The sequence below is a fragment of the Podarcis raffonei genome, chromosome 1 (genome assembly GCF_027172205.1).
Source record: "Podarcis raffonei isolate rPodRaf1 chromosome 1, rPodRaf1.pri, whole genome shotgun sequence".
NCBI classification, from domain to species: domain Eukaryota; kingdom Metazoa; phylum Chordata; class Lepidosauria; order Squamata; family Lacertidae; genus Podarcis; species Podarcis raffonei.
Window position 1 is genome coordinate 99,638,924 of NC_070602.1, and position 16,127 is coordinate 99,655,050.

General features: G+C 40.7%; 1 protein-coding gene across 14 annotated transcripts in view; it reads left to right on the forward strand.

Moving 5' to 3' along the window:
• The window catches only part of ARHGAP15 (Rho GTPase activating protein 15), a 371,887-nt gene that overhangs the window by 47,335 nt on the left and 308,425 nt on the right, over positions 1 to 16,127 (forward strand). For all 14 annotated transcript variants that reach the window (XM_053406105.1, XM_053406066.1, XM_053406058.1 and 11 more), the window contains one exon: positions 6,416 to 6,505. In XM_053406105.1, coding sequence (XP_053262080.1) covers positions 6,416 to 6,505 — 90 coding nt within the window. The remainder of the gene's footprint in view (positions 1 to 6,415; positions 6,506 to 16,127) is intronic.

Below are 16,127 nucleotides of genomic sequence, written 5' to 3' on the forward strand. Positions count from 1 at the left end.
ATGTAAGAAAATGACTCAATAAACTTTTAATCAGATGAGAGAGGAGGGGAAATAGAACTCAGCATATCTTTTATTAAGAGGTGCTTTTTGAAAATAATTGCAAAGTGAGACGGATGGTGAGTGGCTCTCCAGTAATGTGGAGGTAACACTTTAAATTAAGGTGCCAGTTATAAATGCTTTATTCTTATTTATGAAATGATCTCTAAATGCAACTACTTCCTCAAATAATGTATTATAAAGTATGTTATAAAATGCATTAGTAATAAATGCTTAACAGATGAGGCGATGAGAATCTGTTACAAAGGATATTATAAGACGTAAATTGTATTAAACCCTGTGTATGCATCTTTAATACATGAATTTAAGTTGCTATTGAGCTTGCTGTAAAGTGACTTGCATATCATAAATAATAATAAAGTAGTTATAAATGGCACCTTAATATAGGGTGTTACCAAAGAGCAAAACACTGTAAGTTAGCAAAGTGATTTTTATCTTCATATAAATGTGACATATTCTACATCTGGCTAACATTTCCTGAATATTCCTTATGACTCTATCTAATATAGTTAATGCACCTCAAAGTAGAATTCAGTATACTTTTGGGGAGGAAAAGTTCCTCGAGGGGAGACCTTCGATTGTAGCCTTCAGATATGTGACAGATATGTTGTACAAATAATCACGGCATGTTTCCCTTCAGTGCTAGCTGCTGCTGAGATTGAGCCTCCTCTATTCTGGACTCCGGAAAAACAGAGAAATCCATAAATTAGTGACACTATAGACTGAACAGGGAAAGGTTTGACAGAGCCCTATTGTGATGGCTTCCCAAGGCTTGATCAAACCTGCCATACCGTATTGGTTTGATGGGTGGCCAAAAAGGTGCACTATATGACAGGAGTCAGAAACAATAAATAAATTTAGATATGTTAGGTGATACAGAGCCCCCTGCTTGTTTCCTTGCTTTTTATTAGTTTGACCATTGGAACTGTGAGCCATAGGGAAGCTTGTCCTTCTCCTTCAATGGTTCATTATGGGAATGAAGGAGAAAACGTGTTGTATATCTCTTGCTGGTAATATGATAGGCTTTTATTCTGCAGTGATAACATAGTATGTTTCCATTTTCAAACAAAATGTGTATTATCACAATTTGTGATCATCAAGCTGATACACAGGCCACAGAAGTCCTGCATTGTGGCATTCCAGTTGCTTAATTGTGTTCCTTTTGCAGTCCAAAACTGGGCTGTGTAGTTTATCTATTTTGGTATTTTGAGTGCCAAAGTATGGCTGGAGGGGCAAAATGATCCTCAAAAGTCTTCTCTTATTTCTGCGTGTTTGTTCCCTGATTGGCAGCTACTTTGGTCCTGATGGAGTTGTTTGTAGATTGGAGACGTCTTCAGGAGATGATGGAGAAAAATGCTTTGTTTAGAGGAAGCAGTTTAAATCCAAGTGGGGAAATGTTCCATTCAAAGAAAGTGATTTGAATCCGAACTGGTTCCTCCAAACAGAGTACCCCCCGCCTTTGCATAGATCTGTAGTATTTCCAGCCACCTGTCACAGTTGAGTTGGGGGAATGAGTGATTTGGCCTGTTGGCCAAATCCAATTCCCCACCCTGATTTAAAGTGGATACTCCAGTGGTTGTCTTATCATCATCAGCCACAGAGAAACAAAAAGGGCAGGAGCTTAAGGACAGATTGAGTTAGCCCCCAGGAACCTGAATCTGTGGCCCCTACAGGCATTCTTTAGTAACTCAGTCTTTGCAAAGGAGTAGAGGAACTGCTGGTGGCTCTTAGGACCAACCCTTCATTTAGTATCTTCCAGATGACTGCTAGGACTGCCCACTAATGCTGTGGTGGGATGCACACTAGTGATGCCAATGGAAGGTGGACCTAGGGTCTCAACTGAGACAAGAAGTAAGCTTTTCAGACAGTCTGATTTCATTCCTTGGTGAAAATAAAAGAAAGCCACAGCACATCATTCCTTTCAGAACAACAAATCAAGGGAATCTACCAGTTTCAGGCCTAAGTAGCAATGTTCCAAGTCAACTAAGTCTTAATCTAGATCATCCAGAGGAGCATCTTCATCTCCAAAAGGCAACTAGCCCCACCCCAGCAACTGATGCCAAAATGATCAACTTCCTCAGTCACGTTGAAGATCCTTTTCAGGCTTCACAATGAAGTTGTTGTCCACCACCATGAATGCATGGGTCAGAAAGGCAGGCTCAAAAAGTTTGTCAAGAGGCCAAGGAACAGGTTTAGGGCTTAAACAAAGTCCAGATGTAGGAAGAAACATGGACTGAAGCTGCAAACCTTCCTTTCCAATAGCACCTCCCTGTGGTACAACCCGTTAAATCTGGTACTTTTGGTATTTGGAGAAGTGGCTTCTTATGCACCACAAGTAGCTGCAAATGGAACATAAACTTGGGAAAGGGCCAGTCAATGCACAAATGTGCTTGGGCATGCAAATAGGCCAGTTTGGCTAGTGTGGTTTTATTATTGTTATTATTATTTTCTAAGGGAACAGAAATGAAGGCACTATTCAATCAATAGATAATAAAAAATGGTCAGATCATAGGATCCAGCTTTTGCCACAAAACAATTGAACTCATTATATTATTTCATTAATGTCCAAATTATCCCATTGCTAAAGTACAGCTGCTCAGATCTCTCCCCCCCCCCTTCATGCCTAACAATCTGAAAAAAAAGTTCTTTACCAGAAGGAGTCTATGGAGGCAAGCTTATTTGTTTCTGATGCAGCTAATGTGATGTTTGCAGCAAACCATTCATCCTACTGTAATTTTTGATAGGAGCAAGGAAGCAAATGTACACATGTGATTTCATTAAAAATTATTTGTTTACTGATTTTACTTTCAAGTATTGTTTACTTTAGAGAACGGAAGAATTCAACCATTAATTAAATAACGTAATATTCATTCATTGTGGTATGAATTTAATAACACAGCAATCTTATTTTGGGCATGAAAATTATGCAATTTATTACAAAGATGGATATGTTCTTAAAACATAAACGTATTAATTCATTAATTCCTGATTATTAAGTACTGGGTATAAATTGATCGTTTCTTTTAAAAATGAAACAAAAATATGAAACAAAATATTTCAGTGCAACAGTTCTATTTCAGCAATATAGAGGGAGAAATAAAAGTGCCTTCCAATAGACCTTCATACCCTTACATATATGCAGTTACATTTGGAAACAGCAAGAAAAAAAACTGGACTGAGTTAATAATTACCAGTTTTTAAATAACAATGTCCTTATATATTTCAGAAGATATCCAGGTATGATAAAGCAACATATAGACCAGGGTTGCTTCCAAATGGAGCCATAGTATTACAAACTGGTCATTGAATCAATTATTAAATTGAAACTCCGTAATCTGGCTGAAGTGTGTTGTCTGTCAGAACCTCATGAGTACATTAGGACTATCTAGAATCATTTAAGCCCTAGCTTGTGATACCATTTGCACTGCCAGGTCCTAGCAGCTTGCTCTTTGAGGTTTCTTTATCCTGCAGGGATCCTACCTAAGTATAAAAGGCTCCCTGCTGGAGAAGTTAAGCCCCCAATATGTGTGTGACTGAGAGATACGGACATGCAGGAGGAGGCAGGTCCAATGGACTCATCCCTATTCTCCCCTTGTACAATTATAATTGAGGGCAGGGAGAAAGAAGAACTACTGAATAGGGTCTACATTTGACATTGCACGTGTGCAACTCTGCTAAACATCATAGATGTATAAAATAAAATGGTGTGCATTGCGGACAGGCAGCGCCTCTGAAATGTGTATTGCAGACACATTGAATTTTGCCTTCCTTTCAATTGTGTATTCTTCAGTTTTTTTCATCAATTGCTCTGACTGTGGTATAAAAATACTCTGCTACTGTGTATCCTTCAGATTCAGTTGTCAGCAACATTCTATAAGGGAAATGTCTTTTTAAACACATTTCCGTTTTGACATAAAATTCTAGTCCACTATACAGTATACATTTTTCTCCCGCCAGATAGTTTATTCAGAACAGAGGATTCCTATGAATTTCATAAAGCAGAGGAAAGACAAAAATGTTTTAAATGCTTCGGTTGCGTGTGTTCTTTTCAATACTGGATACTGGCAAATTAAACACGCCCAGATGTGTCTCCTTAGTTTATACATTCAAGATAACATTCTGTTGATGCTCTGGGGCAGGTGAGGGTGCTTTAGTCTGTCCATTCAGGTGATCATGGTAAAGAGAGGACAGTGAGAAGGATTCATAAGAGACACAAAGACATTCTGGATTTCTTGGTCGGTTCAAGGAGCTGGGTAACAGGTGGAGGCATATATGTTAATTGTTGCAGTTGTGTGGGAATGGAAAGGCTCAATCATGAATAATAGCAGGAAGGATGCAGAACTGTCAGTTACAATACAAACAGCAACATCTCATTTTTCAAAGGGTACTTTGCACATCTGAGCTGCTTCTGCATGCAGTTTCCTTAGTCAACTTACACAGAGCTAGATCAGTCTTTCCCAGTCCTTCCTGGTGATGGTAGGGGCTGAAACAGAGACCTTCTACATGCAAAGCATGAGCTCTGCTACCAAGCTGTAGACCTTCCTCAATGTGAATTTCTGTTCACACAACTAAATTGGTGTGATCGCTTGTGGGCTGAACAGCACTGGACTTAATTTAGTTTCTGGTGGAACCATGTGATGGTTTCACCATCGAATGATTGGTACCCCCCCCCCGAAAAAAGAGTTTTCCACCACTTCAAGCGGGTAGACTTCCTTCAGCAACCTCTGAAGGCATTCTACTCTAATTTGGGACTCAATGCCATACAGGAAAAGTGCTGCATCACAATGTAGTGTATTTCTCAGAGACATTCTTGCAGGGCGGGGATGACTGTTACAAATATTTTCCCCCCACAAAATACACTGTCCTTGGAAAGGGGGTAGAGAATTTCAGCCCAGCCTTACTTAATAGTTGTTTAATAATCATTTGATCAAAGGAGAGAGCATTTGCTTATGCATTCCAGCAAAGTTGACAGATTTCAAAGGAGATCCAAAGTTTATCCTTCTGTTGTTACAACTGTGATCCACCTACCTCATTGTGGTAACTAATGTGCTGTCCGTTAACTTTAAAATACCATTTATTTTTTCTGTGTTATCGGTGTAAAGAAAGATTTGAAATAACCAGATTAGAGTTGTTCAATTGAAAATAGATTTTTAATTTCATGTAATACTAAGGCATCTGAAAAACAACAACGAAATTCCTAGGAGCCCTGTAACTTCCTTTCTTTTTACTCTAAAAATGCATGATGCTTAATGTTTTTAATTAAGGGTCTCTGAAGGAACTCACAGCAAAGGACTTAAACAGAGAGGGAAAAGACAAAACTTTCAAACATCAAACAGCAGTACACAAATAAGATTTAATATAAATGATATTATTTACATATGTGTCAAAATGTAATAAAACAGAGCACCGCCTTCCACAAATTCTATCTTCCAGGTTGTGCCTTTCTGATGCTTGGTTGCTATGCTGGTTGGAGGGGAAATGGCCTCTTTCTGTTCACCTCGGCTGGACAGCAGCTTCCTCAAAAGGGTTGGCACTCAGGAACTGAAACTTACAGCCCTTTCTAACATAAAAACAAACAACAAACCATCAGCAAACAAGGAACTCATAATGCTAGGGAAATCGATAACTCATTTTAAAGCACTACTAACCTCTTTTTAAGTATTCAGGGCCTTACAGAAAGGCATTGTCTAAATCAGGCATGTCTAACCAGTAGATCATGATCTACCAGTAGTTCTCCGGCTGATCCTGGTAGATCGCGGGACCCTTATTGATCATGGGGTTAAATAAAGTTTACTGAAAGTTAAAAAGAAAAGCTGAAGAACTCTGGGCAATCCTACCCAAAAAAACTCAACAACTCTGGGCAATCCTCTGCAAAAAAAAAGGTCAACAATTCTGGGCAATCCACACACCCCACACTCCCTCTTCCTCCAATGACAATGGGTAGACCACAGCCAGGTTTTTTTTTATACTGGGAGTAAATCACAGTCTCTTGGAAGTTTGATGTGCCTGGTTTAAATGGTAGTGAGGTAATGAACTAATTGCCCATAATAGTGGCTGTTCCTTACCTCAGCTGTCCCACTGAGTAGGCGCAGCCTGGTTAAAGTACTATACACCACCTCTAAGTTTTTAGAAACAAACTGCAGAGATAATTGAATTCTTAAGGTACCAACATTCATTTTTCTAGTAGTCTGTCCCTCAGGAAGTGGAAGTGTTTCTAATTCTGATATTAGGAGTAGGCTCATACTGTATAAGGAAATTTGTACTGGGATATTCAGATGATAGTAGTTTCCCTAGCCAATCTTTTCTGATTTTATCTGATAAAGTTTGCTATAACTGATTCTCATTTTTTTGTCAACAGAAAGCAGGGTATAAACCTGAATGGGTGGACTTGTGTGGAGCTCACATCGAATGGACTAAAGACAAGTCTAGCAAAAAGAATGTTTTCCAGGTAGGAGATGGTTTATTATTGCCCTATCATTATTTGGCAATTTCATCATTAAAAACAGAGCAAAAAAACTAAACAAACCAGAGTTCCTTTCCATGCATAGTATAGAGTGTGCCATGGCAATGCTTGTACTTTGTTAAGGCAATTGGAACATGTAACATTTTATTCACTCTTTCCTGTTTTTTCCCACCCCCCTGGCCTGAAGTGTCTTGATGATTGAATCAGCTGAAAACCCTTGAGAACCTGTTGATTTGCTGATTAATGTGCCATGTTCAATTTGTTTTTAAAAGTTGGTAGGTAATTTGTTTTTGGTTTAAGACTGGGATCCTTGACCTAGTGAACTCCTGTAAACAGAACTTTCACACGCTGCTTACATAAGCTATATTCCCAACTGAGTGGAATTTGCCTGTTTATTTTTATTATTTCTTAGGGCTTTAATGACAGGTTCACTCCAGAGCAAAGACGGCACAGGGATGGGGAGGTAAAAAAGCAACACCTCTGCATCTCTTAGAGCCAGCTCAATCAGCTATGCATTTATTCCAAAGTCAGATAATTTTAATGAATGTAAAGAAAGTTTTATAGTGATGCTTATAAAGGTAAAGGTAAAGGGATCCCTGACCATTAGGTCCAGTTGTGGACGACTCTGGGGTTGCGGTGCTCATCTTGCTTTATTGGCCAAGAGAGCCGGCGTACAGCTTCCAGGTCATGTCGCCAGCATGACTAAACCGCTTCTGGCGAACCAGAGCAGCGCACGGAAACGCCGTTTATCTTCCTGCCGGAGCAGTACCTATTTATCTACTTGCACTTCGTGCTTTCAAACTGCTAGGTTGGCAGGATAAGTGATGCTTATTCGCTGATGCTAAAGAAGTTGGGTTGTAGTCAACATAGCGCGAAGCAAAATGTTCTACCAGCACAATGTGCAATGAAGCATTCTCCTTTTCTCTCACACCCACTACATCTGTTCTGGGCGTTCCCCCAACCCTCCAGAGCAGATGTGGAGATGGCGCAAGGTGTAGGTGGATGGAGAGTAAATCCTATTGGGCTATCACAACTATTTAGTTGATTACTCTCCATTGATCACAAAGGTGCTGCCTTATGAGTAACAGTGATGTAGATTTCAGCACCATCCTATGCACAGAAGATTGCTGCCTCAGTTGTCAGGGCCAGCTTCAAGGGGCTGCTCCCATGAGGGTGAGCCCACTTAGGATTCCTTGACGCCTCCTCGTATACTTCCCTCATAATTTGGCTAGATTTATGTGTAAGCACCTGCTAAAAAAAACAACTAGCTTGCAAGCATTGGGTGACGCTCCCAGCCGACTGGATGCTGTGCTGAGTGGTCAGCTGGGCTAAGTAGATGGCCATGCCCCACCCCCACCCAACAACAGCAACAACAACAACAACAACAACAATATATTATTGATACCCCGCCCATCTGGCTGGGTTTCCCCAGCCACTCTGGGCAGCTCCCAACCGAATATTAAAAACACAATATAGCATTAAACATTAAAAACTTCCCTAAACAGGGTTGCCTTCAGATGTCTTTGAAAAGTAAGATAGTTGCTTATTGCCTTGACATCTGAAGGGAGGGCGTTCCACAGGGCAGGCGCCACTACCGAGAAGGCCCTCTGCCTGGTTCCCTGTAACCTCACTTCTCGCAGTGAGGGAACCGTCAGAAGGCCCTCGGAGCTGGACCTCAGTGTCCGGGCTGAACAGTGTCCCAGGGCTGCAATGGATTGGTTCATTTGAAGGATGACTTAGGTGAGAACCTGTGAGCCTCCGTGGCAGCAGGGAAACAATCTAAAATGGCACTGCACATCCGGGGGAGAGAGGAGGCACTGTGTTGGGCTGCAACCGCCGCTTGCCAGCAAGATGGTAAGCGGCTATTTGTGCCAATTTCCCCACTGGTAGAAGCAAATGGGATGCATGCCTGTTCATGGGATGTCAGGCATTGCATTGTTGTTGTTTGTTGTTTGTTGTTGTTGTTGTTGTTGTTGTATCATTATTCAATGCCATTGTGGTCCTCTGCCCCACCTTGAAGTATTTATCAAGACCTATTGTCTTGTGAATGCTTAATTTTCTTGACAAAGGAGAACATGAAAGCAGAAAGTTGTTTGAAGCAGCTTCACAGGATCCTATGAGCACACGGTGCAATTTGCAGCTGGGTATCGTCTCCGTCTCCCTGGCAAACTGACACGTTACACTAGGTCTTCATCAGAAGAGTTGCGAATAAAAGAAGATTTATGTTCAAATCACATGCTTTAAACATTTCCGCTAAGTGCTAGTTTGCTCTTTGGTGTTGAGCCTGAAATTTAAAGCAGTGGGGATTAAAAGGATTACAACATAATCTTAAATAATCCTAAGTGTCATTTACAGAGAGATGGTTGTAATAACTAAATAAAACCATGTTAAGGGATGGCAGTGTTGTCAGTCAGCAACTGAAACTGTGTCTCCAATTGCCCTATCGTCCTCTCTTCTTTATCAACTCCAATTTTACATTGCATAGGTACAGCTTGATGGGAGCTGCTGCTGAAGAAAGTAATGACACAACGGAGTGTTTTGCAGTCAGTGCTAATATGGTTACCGAAGCATTAGTAACTAGATTAGTTTTCTAAAAATCATCTCAAGGTTCAGTGTTTCATGCTTGTGGTACAACTTTCCTCTGAAACAGCTTAGCTTTTCCTCCTATTTCAGTCTTGCTGTTTGTTTCGTGCAACGTGAAAGTCAATCAGCATATTCTGAATTTAGCATTCTAATAGGACGGTGGGGGAGAAAAGGGCTGAATATGTTTCACCTTGGCATCAATTCATTTGAAGACTATCCAAGTGTACTGGGGGATGTTGCTTACAAATAGAGCTAACACAAGATTTCAAGGGGTCCTTGGTACAGTGACTCCAATGCCCACTGCCATCCCGTCAACCAGAGCAGGACCTATTAATAGTCTTAGCCCTAAAGGTACTGTAAAGGTAAAGGTAAAGGTATCCCTGACCATTAGGTCCAGTCGCGGACGACTCTGGGGTTGCTTGCTCATCTCGCTCTATAGGCCAAGGGAGCCGGTGTTTGTCCGCAGACAGCTTCCAGGTCATGTGGCCAGGTTCTGGTGAACCAGAGTAGCGCACGGAAACGCCGTTTACCTTCCCACCGGAGCTGTACCTATTTATCTACTTGCACTTTGAGGTGCTTTCAAACTGCTAGGTGGGCAGGAGCTGGGGCTGAACAATGGGAGCTCACCCCGTCGCGGGGATTCGAACCACCGACCTTCTGATTGGCAAGCCCTAGGCTCTGTGGTTTAGACCACAGTGCCACCCGCATCCCTGTAGATCTATACAATCCCTATCTTCCAGATAGTACATGTTATAGATGTATTGGGCAGGATAGTGCCTCCTTCCTAGCACTGAACTGACTTTAGAAGCTCAGCCAGGAGGATGGTGAGTGGCAGGTTGCAAGTGCAGTGCCAGTAGGGGGTTTTCTGAGCCCCTGGGACCTTCAGCCTGTGCCTGACCTGGTTGACCTTTGGTATTATGTCTGCCTACAAGTCACTGCTACACTAAACATTTCTTTAGTGCCAACAGTGTGATTTGCAGTGTACAGAACAATGATACAAGGCATTCCTTACCCAAGGACAATACCTTATGTTCAATCTTTTGCCTGGGAATTAGTAGCATAAATTCTATTTATGATATATGCTGTATTGGATCCAAACGAGAGGGCTGGATCAAGAGGTGCCCTTTCATTCACAGGCCTAACCCAATATACTAGGATACTTATTTGTATGTGAATGATAGGTGGTGTTGACGAGTTGTGTGGGTGACCATTGGGGCAATTCCCTATTTTATTTCTTAATCCATTCAGGACATTTTGTTTCACTTGAGACGATATTAGGTTATAATTCATGTGTACATTGTTTTGAAGATTAGCTTTTCTGAACCTTTTCCAGCTGTGGTTGGCTGGTCAGAACCACACACAGTATTCCAGATGCTTCATAGAAACATAGGAAACTGCCTTATATATGGTCACAGAGCATATAGGTAGTGAGTCAGGCTTGCAAGTGTTAGCTGACTCTATTAGGCTATATATCAGAACCAAGGATTATTGATTTGGACAAGTTCACTACAGCACACTTTAAAAGCTTCTGCTTAAAGAGAAGTATTGAACAAAATCTTAGGGAAACTTGTCTGTCTGTTAAAGAGGAATGCCAGGGTCATTGGCCATCGTGAAACTCTTGCATGAAGTTTATGTATGATTTACTGCTATTTATTATGGCAAAGTGGAATACTAGAGTGAAAAGTATACAAGACCAGGGGCTGTTATGCAGTTCTGTTACCTAGGTGTTGAATTGTATTCCTATTAAGAGAGAAGGAAGCAATTTCAAGAGAGAGGGTGAAATCTGTATGAAATGTGCTGCAACGGCTGAGACTTGGAATTTAAGGCACATTTATTAAGCTGCCTATATAACAACTTAAAAACCCTTGGGGCAGTGGACTCCACTGCCTGAGTAGGTTCTTCCACATGGTTTGGAGGGATAGTAATATTGCTTTTAGGAGGTGAGAGGGAATGTATTTAGAATAGTATGCATGGTATAGTAGCAAAGAGATATGCCCCAGAGAATATTCAAACTGATCAGTCAATTGAATGTTCTCTAATGACACATGAACTGCTTTAAAGTGGCTGAGTATTGCATCTTTATGTGCAGCCCAGCTGATATCAAACAACAGATGCTGAGAGCTTTAGTAGAAAAGTTATTTTAAATTTTGTATTATAACCATTTCCCATCAGTTATTGCAGTGGAGAAAGGATGAGTCCATTGCCTCCTTCTAGGTGGCTTATAAGGCCCAAGAGGACTCAGACCATGGAATCTGACAGCAGGGCCCAAGCACCTTGCCCAGGGATAATTCTCAGGCAAAAGGATCTTACTTGTCTGATCTTAGTTGCTCTGCAGCACCATTTAGAGTGGGGTGCTGATGCTCATTAGCCTGGACAGACCAGATGATCGCAAAGCATAGCATCGCAAAGCATAACAAAGATTAGAATTGGTTCTTGCTGAATCAGAAAAAGTGGTAGCAGGTATGAATCCTAATACCAAACAATGAAGTGATTGTAGTGTGGTGCATAAAATGAGTGTTGTCCATGTCCTGTGGGATTAGAAAGCCCAAGATGATTCCAATGTCAGTTACTCTAACTAGAGACTTCTGAAAAATGCTTCTGAATCACAGCATGTTATGTAGCAGGGAATATCATTTGCATTGATCTTACTATCTGAATCAGCCTAATCACATGGAATGCTACCTACATCAGTGCCAATTGCTACCAGGGGCATGGAGTGTTGCAATGGACATTCCTTGTAAGCTGAATATTGCTTGGGGTCAGCAATTAGTTACTCATACACACAAGTTTCTGGGTGCTGAAATGAGCCAGCATACACAGGTTTATTGTTTGCTTTCTCTTAGAACTATGCACCATTTCTATTGTCTCAAGGTAGGAAACTGCTTCAACCACTTCTGCCCATTTAACCAGTTTAAAGTTGCAAATGGGAAATGACCAGAAGCAAAGTTTCTCAGATATCTCCCCAGATGTTAGTGGACATGTCACTGGCCTTGCTCAAGGCATATTTTCATTTGCTTTGGACCTGAAAAAGAGGACATTTGGGTCCAAAATGCTTTTGACTTATTTAGTACATGTAAGAGCTAATGAATCCATTCATGCCATCTGCCTGTCCATCAGGGTGACGCAAATAGAAAACTATCTGACAGCTTTAGTTAGGGTAGGATAAAAGGCAGACAAACGGCTGAAGCAATTCATCAGTTTTGAGAAATTTATGGTAATGGGGCTGGGGAATATATAAAAAAAAAAACATAGCAAAGGCAAATGATGTTTACTGTGCTTAAGAACCTCAACCCATCTGTGGTTAGTGGCAGTGACATTTTCCAGAACTTTTCAAAACTTTTCCCATTGACAGTGACAGTGAACACAGAAGTAGAACACACTTAGAACCAGGGCTGGTCCAATACATTTTGGTGCCTGAGGCGAACCACAAAATGGTACCCCCTCCCCACCAGGGAAGAAGAGGTGAGTGAAGATCTACATCAGGAACAAGGGGGAAAGAAAGATATATATTGGGATCTGCTGCTCCCATGGATCCTGCCGCCTGAGGCGGTTACCTCACCTTGTCTCATGGGTGGGCCAGCCCTGCTTAGAACCTTGATTTTCCATGCATGAGAATCGCAGAATATAAAAGTAAAATATCTAAGCCACATTTTCATGACAGGATTAACATTCCTCACTGAAAAAAGTAGAAAGGGTAATGATGGAATAAGACATTGAGATCTGGGAAACAATTACTTCTACACATGAAGGATTGACTGGGCATCACTTTTGGAGACCCACTCTGTAAACACAGTTCACAGCTGAGCTCAGAGGAAAACATTTTCATTTCAAATCTGCCTGCGGCACAAACTCAGTGATTTTTATTTACACACACTCTCACACACATGCACATGCACACACTGCAACTACTTGTGGGTGCCAGTCAGTAGATTGTGATTTAAAAGAATATCAAGACAAAAAGTGCCTATAGGTGTTTACCTATAGGCTCACTTGACAAAACCTTGACAAAAGCAAGGTTACTTCCAGATGGTCAGCCTTGAACCAACCAGTCCTTTGGATTTCTTGAAGGAGAGCGTTCCACAAAGAGGATGCCACAGCCCAAAAGACCCTCCAGGGACAGGGAATTTCTGGCACTCCAGAAGTTGTTTGATGACAGCTTCCATCATCCCTGATAATTGTTTGTTCCAGCTGAGGCTCATGCTGTTTGGATACCAACAACATCTGCAGAGCCACAGGTTTCACATCCCTGTCCTATTCCCATTGTATAAATTGATATAGACTGTAGAAAAACTCCCCTTTTATCCACTGGTGCTAGACATATATAAACCTAGGGAATGTGGGTGGGTTTGGGTGTATAAATATATTTACAAACTTGAAGGTACCTAGTTGTGTACAAGTGTGTTTTTGTGAGAATTTGCATGTAAGAAATTATGTGACTTGTCTTTTTCTTTGACAGCTACACTGCAGCTTTCATAGCTGCAGATGTTATTTGTCCATCAGAAAGGAAAATATTTCTTTTGAGCTTGAGGCATTTCTGTGTTGCTAAAATTAAGCCTAACAATGTTTAATGTACACATGAAGTAGTAATTCTTTCAGGGCAGAAGCACAAAAGAGCAGCAAGGCCCAAGCAACTAAATGGGTCGCAGGATAAAATCAACATTTTATTCCCTTACATAGTATAAAAGAAAGATGTCAGGTACCCAGCCATGTCACTTTAAGAATCTAGCGTCTCCTCTTTTTCTTAAAAAAACAAAACAAACCACGCCACATTCCTCACATTTGAAAAGTAATTATTAATTTGCAATTTTAATGTATAATGAAGTTGAATGGCACTACCATCCTGCATTATTCATAAAACATAAAACACATTGCTGCCATCTGGCGGTCAGTAGCCATGTCATCACTTATTTTCCCTGGCAGTTTAGTTTTGCAGCTTTGAGGTTACGATCTGTAGGAAACTGGCTTTAGAAGGACATTTTTACCGAAAACTTAACAGGATTCTTAAGTTTTAAATGCTGTTAAGATTGAGGTGCAAAACTATGTGATATTTTCCAAGGAAGCGGCTTCTCTAGTGATATTTTAGTGTAACTATAAAAATAAAATAGTACACAAAGCAGGCATGCACAGCTTGTAACCCACCAAGACAGAACAGCTCAACAGCCTTGCATTACACACAGTCCCACCTTAGGCAGCGATAGGAGGCTCATCAAGTCCCTGATAAGGCAACTGTGTGTGGCTGTACTCAGCTTGGTGTGTCACAGCTTGCACAAGACACACACTCTTGATATTTGATTAAAGTACACAGATGTTGGATTGAATAAATACAACCTAAATTTTTGAGCGTTTGAAAACAGCATGCACAGTCAAGACTTATAAAAATGGCTCTTTATTCTACAATCCTTTGTCATCCAAGAGGGATTAAATCCTTCACGGAGTTGGTGCTATTTTTATTATCAAAAGGAATTTTTACAGGTGCAACAAACATTAGTCATTTGCAGCTGGAGTTTGAAGCTGTTTTTGAAATGTATAAGGGAATAAGCAGCTGCCAACTTGCCCTGTTTGAAATAGTTAGTAACATTAACACCTTCTCAAGCTGGTTGTTTAATGAGGTAATGTCTGATTTAATAGAGAGGGTGACTATTGTTGAGGTTTTGTAAAGTGGTGTAGTAGTTGTTATATTTTAGAATAACCTGCGGCTATGGAAAGTGAAATAAATATCAAATGCGGCTTCAGATGTAATTAGTAAAACTTATTTTAGTGGCAATGCAATTTGGGTTACAAATACAGTACTGTCCTGCATGTCGTATCATTAAAACTCTGTTGTCTGATCCAACGGTTCTTTGCAGCCTCTTTAACCTGCAAGGGCTTCTCTGTTTACCCTAAGGGTGAAGGCAGTGCTGAGTGGCCAAGGGGATGCATGTATGGAGGAGCTCTATCCAATGGAGGGAAAAGGGGTCCATTCACACAAGGCCTCCATGAATTTCTGGATCAGTGTCAAACTGCAGATTAAATGCGTCTCTTGGCTTGTCTGACTAGTGTGAGGTGCAACAATCACTTCCTTTTGTTTATAAACGGTGTTATGTTTACTTAGATGTACACTTTATACAGTTCTGCAGACCAACTGACCACTAATCTATTTTTCATATATAAAATTCAGGCTGAAGCAACCCACACACAGGAAATTTGCCTGCAGAATTCAAGATAACAAAGCTCTGAACTAACTTAGAGCTTCCGTGTTTAAAGTGTTAATATTCACATGTTTACAGTTCAGCGTGTGAAAAGGCTAGGATTGTGATCTGTAGCATTCTTGCTCGTAAGTCAGCCCTGTTGAGAATGTAGGGCAGCTTGCCTCATATGAATCACATAATTCAGAGTGTCCAAGATGTCTAAATACAAATTGCAGTGTACCAGATATTTTTTACTTTTTCTTTTAAACATTCCCGAAATTACATTTAAAATATCAATTCAAACAAGAGCTTTTGAAGTAAACAAATCTGATAGAATCCCTATCCCTGATGAATTGTCTATTTTAATTTTAAAGAGAAACAAGAGGAACTTGAAAGGGTTGACATGTTGGTTGGATGTGCCATGGGAAGAAGCTGTGGGCATTCCAATAAGCCATACCACTAAGTGACAACACTTAAGCAGAAATGCCCTTTAAGAAGAGGTGTTGTTTTATAACTGTATGCCAGTTCCATAGAGATGAAGGAATCATATACATATTTGCACTTTCACATACCAAAACATGGCACAATTCCTTAATTTATCAGTCATGCAAATCAAGGAGCAAAACAAAATGAATTCTACAGGAACTCACTCATAGATAATCAAATCTGACTTGTTTACATGCTTGGTTCTGGCATTTTGCTGTTCAACCACTACATATCCTGGGAGGGAGTGGGGGGGGGGACTTGGCTAAGCCACTTTACTCAATTTTTCTGTTTCTCTTTAGCGAGTGAGGCAGATATTTTGGTGTTGGCTGCTTGAAGAGAGCGTTGGCTGTCCTCTTTTAGAAAGGCAGCAC